Source organism: Calonectris borealis, chromosome 8, assembly GCF_964195595.1.
Source record: "Calonectris borealis chromosome 8, bCalBor7.hap1.2, whole genome shotgun sequence".
NCBI classification, from domain to species: domain Eukaryota; kingdom Metazoa; phylum Chordata; class Aves; order Procellariiformes; family Procellariidae; genus Calonectris; species Calonectris borealis.
Window position 1 is genome coordinate 40,066,920 of NC_134319.1, and position 6,000 is coordinate 40,072,919.

Below are 6,000 nucleotides of genomic sequence, written 5' to 3' on the forward strand. Positions count from 1 at the left end.
TCTCCTCGAACGGAAGAGAGAAAGCAAGAAGAGAGAAGGGAAGAGAGAAAGCAAGGATTTAAAGAACCTGACTTGCTGCCCTGATATTGCTCATTTACATCAGTTATAGTGTTTGTGATTAAGTTTAGGGTTAGGGTTAGGGCTTAGTGTTACGGTGAGGGTTAGGTTTAGGGTTAGGGTTAACATTAGGGTTAGGGCTTATCATTAGGGTTATGGTTAGGGGCAGGGGTTAGGTTTAAGGTTAGGGTTAGGGTTAGGTTTAGGGTTAGGCTTAGGGTTATCGTTAGGGTTAGGGATAGGGTTGGGGTTAGGATTATGGTTTGGGTTTAGGGTTAGGGATCGGGTTCGGGTTTCATTTTAGGGTTAGGTTTAGGTTTAGGGTTAGGGCTTAGGGTTACGGTTAGGGTTAGGGTTAGTTTTAGGGTTAGGATAGGGTTTGGGTTAGGGTTCCGGGTTAGGGTTTAGTTTTAGGTTTAGGGTTAGGGTTAAGGTTAGAGTTCGGGCTGGGGTTCAGAGTTAGGGTTAGAGTTCGGGATATGGGTTAGGGTTAAGGGTTAGGGTTAGAATTAGGGTTAGGCTTATCATTAGGATTATGGTTAGGGGTTGGGGTTAGGGTTAGGGTTAGGGTTAGGTTTAGGGTTAGGCTTAGGGTTATTGTTAGGGTTAGGGATAGGGTTGGGGTTAGGATTATGGTTTGGGTTTAGGGTTAGGGATTGGGTTAGGGTTTCATTTTAGGGTTAGGTTTAGGTTTAGGGTTAGGATTAGGGCTTAGAGTTAGGGTTAGCGTTAGGGTTAGTGTTTGGGTTAGGGTTTAGGGTTAGGGTTTAATTTTAGGGTTAGGGTTAGGGTTAGGGTAAAGGTTAGTGTTAGGTTTAAGGTTAGGGTTAGGGCTGGGGTTCAGGGTTAGGGTTAGAGTTCGGGATATGGGTTAGGGTTTGGGGTTAGGGTTAGCATTAGGGTTAGGGCTTATCATTAGGGTTAGGGTTAGGGTTAGGGTTAAGGTTAGAGTAGAAACTGTAAAGGCAGAGTCCCAGGGAGTTTCTCCCCATAGAACTACTACTTAAAGTAATCTCTTTTATATTTAATCCCTGCTTGTGCTTCTGGTTTTATGACAGAAGAAATGCTATTTGAAATCTGCTTTTCCCTGTTTAACTTCTTCCGGATACCCATGCCCTCACCTCGGTGCCGTTGCGGGGTCTGTGGCATTTCGTAATGCCAGGAGCACGGAACAACCCCAGCGAGCGGCGTGGGCCGCCATCTAACTTTTTAGACTCGAATGATCTGCAGTTGCCAGGTTGCTGTCTCAGGGTAGGCTCAATATTTGCACCTTGCGAAATCGGTCCTCGACCGAATATGTGGGGGAAGAGGAGTGGCAGAACGGCGGGCTTGAACGCACGGAGTCATTTCTGAAGGAGCTCAATCTGCTTATGAGGGCGTGCGTTCCAAATGCTGTGTTTCACTGCCAGCTACGCAAGTAGAAATGGTGATTGGTAAATTAAGCCAAAGTATACTATTTGGTGTTTTGTGATTTTTCGGGTGTTTCTTTTTTTTTTTTTTTCTTCTATTTTGGCTGAACAGAGTTACTAGAACTTACCTATGCTGCGTATTTTTACTTCTCTGAAGAAAACAGATTTCTCTAGTTGTCGGTATGCTTGTAAGTATATTTCTGTTTGGATACATCCTCCCACCATGTTTTGGTAAGGCTTGTTAAGAGACTCCCCATCGAAAAAACCTTCTACATTGGCCTTTGAGGGGTATCCTCTTGAGGTGAGAGAAAACAGGCACGGGAAGAAACGGGGGGAACCGCAAAACCTCAGTGATTTGAGGCTGCTGTAGGCTTTAGCATGATGGATGTCTGACTGAGGCCCGATACTTGGAGAGGGCGCTCGAAGGCCGCATATTCGAGGGCAGAGGGATCACGCCCGTCCACGCGTGTTTGCACGCACTTGTAATTGGAGCACGCCCTGCAAATGCTCATACCGGTCACGCTGCCAAGTGACTGAGGACGACAGGCCCAATCAGTGGGTCAGGAGAGCAGCCTCACCAGCTTCTGTGGCATCCACAAAATACTTGTTACACAGACCTCCGCAGGGGCAGACTTGAGCAAGCAAGTCCAACTCCTGCCCCTGCAAGCGCCCTCATGCAACTTAGGTAGTTGAGGATGGGTTTTTAGGCAGGTTGGCTGAAGTGGGAGAGAACGAGGGGGGACTACTTCGGTAGAGAGCTAGTCAGAAAACAGTTCAGCGGAGGGGACCGTAATGAAAACTTCTTCAAACCGATATAAGAGGGCCATGGGCACGTACTGTTTCTAGACTAGAACTGGGCGCATGGCGAAGTGTACGCTTACAGATGTTTTCATTCTGTTTCTTTGTCTAGCAATGCCGCTTCCTTCCTGCAATGGCTTCTCTCTGTTCATTGTTTGCTAAACCTACAGAGAAGTCATTTCTGGGTAGCTTGAGATGCCCATTCAAGTGAGATGCTTGAATGTTGGGTGGCTGGCGTTGGTGTGCTTTGGGGTCTTTTGCATTGTTCTCCCCTCCCTCCTTCGCTCCCCCTAGGTTACGGTGAGTGTCATGGTAGGGTAACAATCCCAGTGATGGTCAAACTTCTGGAAAAGGTCTTTGTGTACTTGCGATATCACAGCTCCTTCTACTGGCATGACTGCTTCACACTACCTTTCCTTGCTCGTACAGGTACTGGACCAAATACCCACGCCGAATTTGAATTAGCGCCCCTCCTTGTGCGTGCTCTTTTGTACTTCGATGCCTTCTCTCTGGGTGGATTATTTTAACCCCAGGTTGTTTAGAGGAAAAAAAATAGGAACTGTGTAGCTATTTAAGAGATTAGAATAAAAGGACTTAATTCAGACTAAATGAATGAAGTTCTTGCACCTTTGTAAATGTTGAAGAATTCCATTGCTGTGTAACGGCTGAACCTGTTAACTTATTAAACCACATGGAAATCAAAACCTGACCTCGAGTCTGACTTCATACCTGCTGGAGTGCGGTGAGTTGGGCTTTGGCTTTCTAGAAGTTCAGGGAGGTAGTTGATTTGTAGCCCTCTTTTGTAGACTGTTGTCTCTGAACAGCCCTTTTTGCCAAATGCAGGTACATGGTTTTACAGTCTGTAAGACCACGGCAAGGGCTGTAGCCTTTGTGGTGCTTCTAGGAGGCGAGGGATTCCCGAGACTGCGACGTCAGCCCCAGAAGGTGTGAGCAGTGCCGAAATCTTCAGCAGACCCCGGACATGCGGCAGTACCCTGGGAGGGCTGGTTACAGCTTCTTGGGGTGCCCTAGCGGAGTGGGGAGAGCCCTGCCCTCTCCCTCATTAGCACCTGCTTTGGCATTTTTTTTCTCCCTTAGCCTGCCCTGCTTTCCCTTGTTTCTTGTCCTCGCTTTGTTGCGGGGCGTACAGTTCCAGCTGCAAGGAACTGTAGGCCAGAGAGCCGGTGGCTGCGCATTTCTGCTCCAGGAAGGGCTCATCCTGCGGGAAAGAGGTGGTGTTGGGCCAACACGCTGGCCTTGCTGCCTGGGGGGGAGGAGGGGGGGCTTGTCTCCCACACACGGTTCCTGTAGCGTGAGCCATAGTCAGCACGTTCTGAGCGGCAGAGGGGCCGTAAGGGGCTAGGAGACAGACATATGGGGCTGTGTCTAAGAGAGGGAACCGGGTAAAGGAAAAACCCTGGCCTGCTGCTGAGGGGGGCACGGGTAAGGGGGGGCTGGGGCAGAGGACACGGGCGTCACCACGGGGTCAGGACTTGAAGAACACTGCCTCTTGGAGCCGTTGGCTGGCGGAGCAAGCCAGGAGTGGTAGTCTTCCGGCACCGGGCTTCCGGGTGGCAATGTTAGTTTTTGGGGCTTGCGGCGACGTGTAGTCTTTCTTACAGCCGCCTTCCCTGCAGGAGGTGTAGTTTCCTGCCATTGCTCCATAGTTTTTTGCGGTGTTCGTGGGCCGGCCGTTCAGCGAAACGTGGTACAGCCGCACGCACCGACAGCGCGCCTGCCGTCGTGCCGTGCCGCTCACGGCTGCCACCTCGTGAGCAAAACACGGCACTGCACAGCGGCGCCCGCGCGTGTTCGGGTGAGCCGCCGCCTTCGCTGCTGCCACCCAGTGTCCGACAGTCGGTACTGCAGGTCTGGTGACGCGCCGGCCTCGCTGCTTGGTCTTGTGACCAAGATGTGGTACTGCGCCTGGGCGAGCCCTTGATCACTGCTGCCATTTGACGAAAACCCGGTATTGCAGCATACGTATGGCCCGCGCGCAATAGCGCTGCTGCCTCCCGTTGACTGATATAAGGTACTGCAGCTCGGCGTTCGCGCATGCGCACGTCCCGGGAGCAGCCTCAGGCCCCTCCCACGCGCCGCCGCTGGCCTGCGCATGCGCGGTGCCCGGGAGCAGCATGGCGGCGTGGTTCATTTCGTCGGCGGTAGGTGGGGGCCGGGTCCACCGGTGTGGCGAGCCAGACCCTTCGGCGGTCGCAGGCTCGGGGGTGTCTCCCGCCCGCCTGGGGGTAGTGCATCGGCGGCGCTCGGCACTGTGGTGCGCAGGAGCTCTTGGGAGCGGGCTAGGGCCTTGCCTGTACCCCATTCGGTTGTGAGAGTCCTGTTGCTGCCCCGGGTGCCCCGGAGAAGAGCGGAGGCCCGTGGGGTGGTTCCAGCCTGGGGTGAACAAAGATAACTGTCGATAACAATCGCTCGTTCTTTTCATTGCCTGGGGCGGCCCTGACGACCAAGTTACCTGTTCCTCCTCTCGTGGTTGTGTTAACTGCATCTGGCTTGTGTCGTCCTTGGCTTGCCTTGTTATTTTAGCAGGGTGTGTGAAAAGTGAAAGGTCTAATAGTCGCTGTCTCTTTAGACTAGCTGTCGTGGCTGAAGTTGAAGAGAATGGAAAAAGGCGAACCAGCTGAAGAGTGAAGCAACATGGATCCAACTGGAAGATGCCTCCATGTGCATAATAGAGAAACCCTCTGTAGAGGGATCTGGACAGGCTGGATCGATGGGCCGAGGTCAATTGTATGAGATTCAACAAGGCCAAGTGCCGGGTCCTGCACTTCGGCCACAACAACCCCACGCGACGCTAGAGGCTTGGGGAAGAGTGGCTGGAAAGCTGCCCAGAGGAAAAGGACCTGGGGGTGCTGGTTGACAGCGGCTGAACATGAGCCGGCAGTGTGCCCAGGTAGCCAAGAAGGCCAACGGCATCCTGGCCTGTATCAGAAATAGTGTGGCCAGCAGGAATAGGGAGGTGATCGTGCCCCTGTACTCGGCACTGGTGAGGCCGCACCTCAAATACTGTGTTCAGTTTTGGGCCCCTCGCTACAAGAAGGACATTGAGGTGCTAGAGCGTGTCCAGAAAAGGGCAATGAAGCTGGTGAAGGATCTGGAGCACAAGTCTTGTGAGGAGCGGCTGAGGGAACTGGGGGTGTTTAGCCTGGAGAAGAGGAGGCTGAGGGGAGACCTTACTGCACTCTACAACTACCTGGAAGGAGGTTGTAGTGAGTTGGGTGTTGGTCTCTTCTCCCAAGTAACTAGCGATAGGACGAGAGGAAATGGCCTCAAGTTGCGCCAGGGGAGGTTTAGGTTGGACATTAGGAAAAATTTCTTTACTGAAAGAGTGGTCAAGCATTGGAACAGGCTGCCCAGGGAAGTGGTGGAGTCACCAACCCTGGAAGTATTTAAAAGACATGTAGATGAGGTGCTTAGGGACATGGTGTAGTGGGCATGGTGGTGTTGGGTTGATGGTTGGACTTGATGATCTTAGAGGTCTTTTCCAACCTTAATGATTCTGTGATTTGAGTGAGGAACGATCCCAATTAATAGTCCTCAGCAGACTACATCGCTAACGTGTAATGCAGGGTCTGTACATGTATCCAAAGGTACAGTATGTCCATGTATTGTGTGTGTGTGAGTGAGAGAAATGCTATGTATCTATGAACCCTCACATTTAAAAAGCTGTAAGATACTAGCTGTGCTCTCTCAGATGAATGACAGTTGAGTAACCAGA

The 6,000-nt window shown here is 51.7% G+C and overlaps 1 protein-coding gene across 1 annotated transcript in view; it reads left to right on the plus strand.

Annotated features, from left to right (window-relative positions):
* Positions 1 to 3,215, plus strand: part of LOC142085229 (E3 ubiquitin-protein ligase RBBP6-like) — a gene marked incomplete at its 5' end in the record, with an annotated part of 80,180 nt that extends 76,965 nt beyond the window's left edge. The window contains 2 exon segments of the mRNA XM_075157021.1: positions 2,559 to 2,693; positions 3,169 to 3,215. Of these exon segments, the coding sequence (XP_075013122.1) occupies positions 2,559 to 2,693; positions 3,169 to 3,215 (182 nt within the window).
* Positions 3,216 to 6,000: the final 2,785 nt, after the last annotated feature.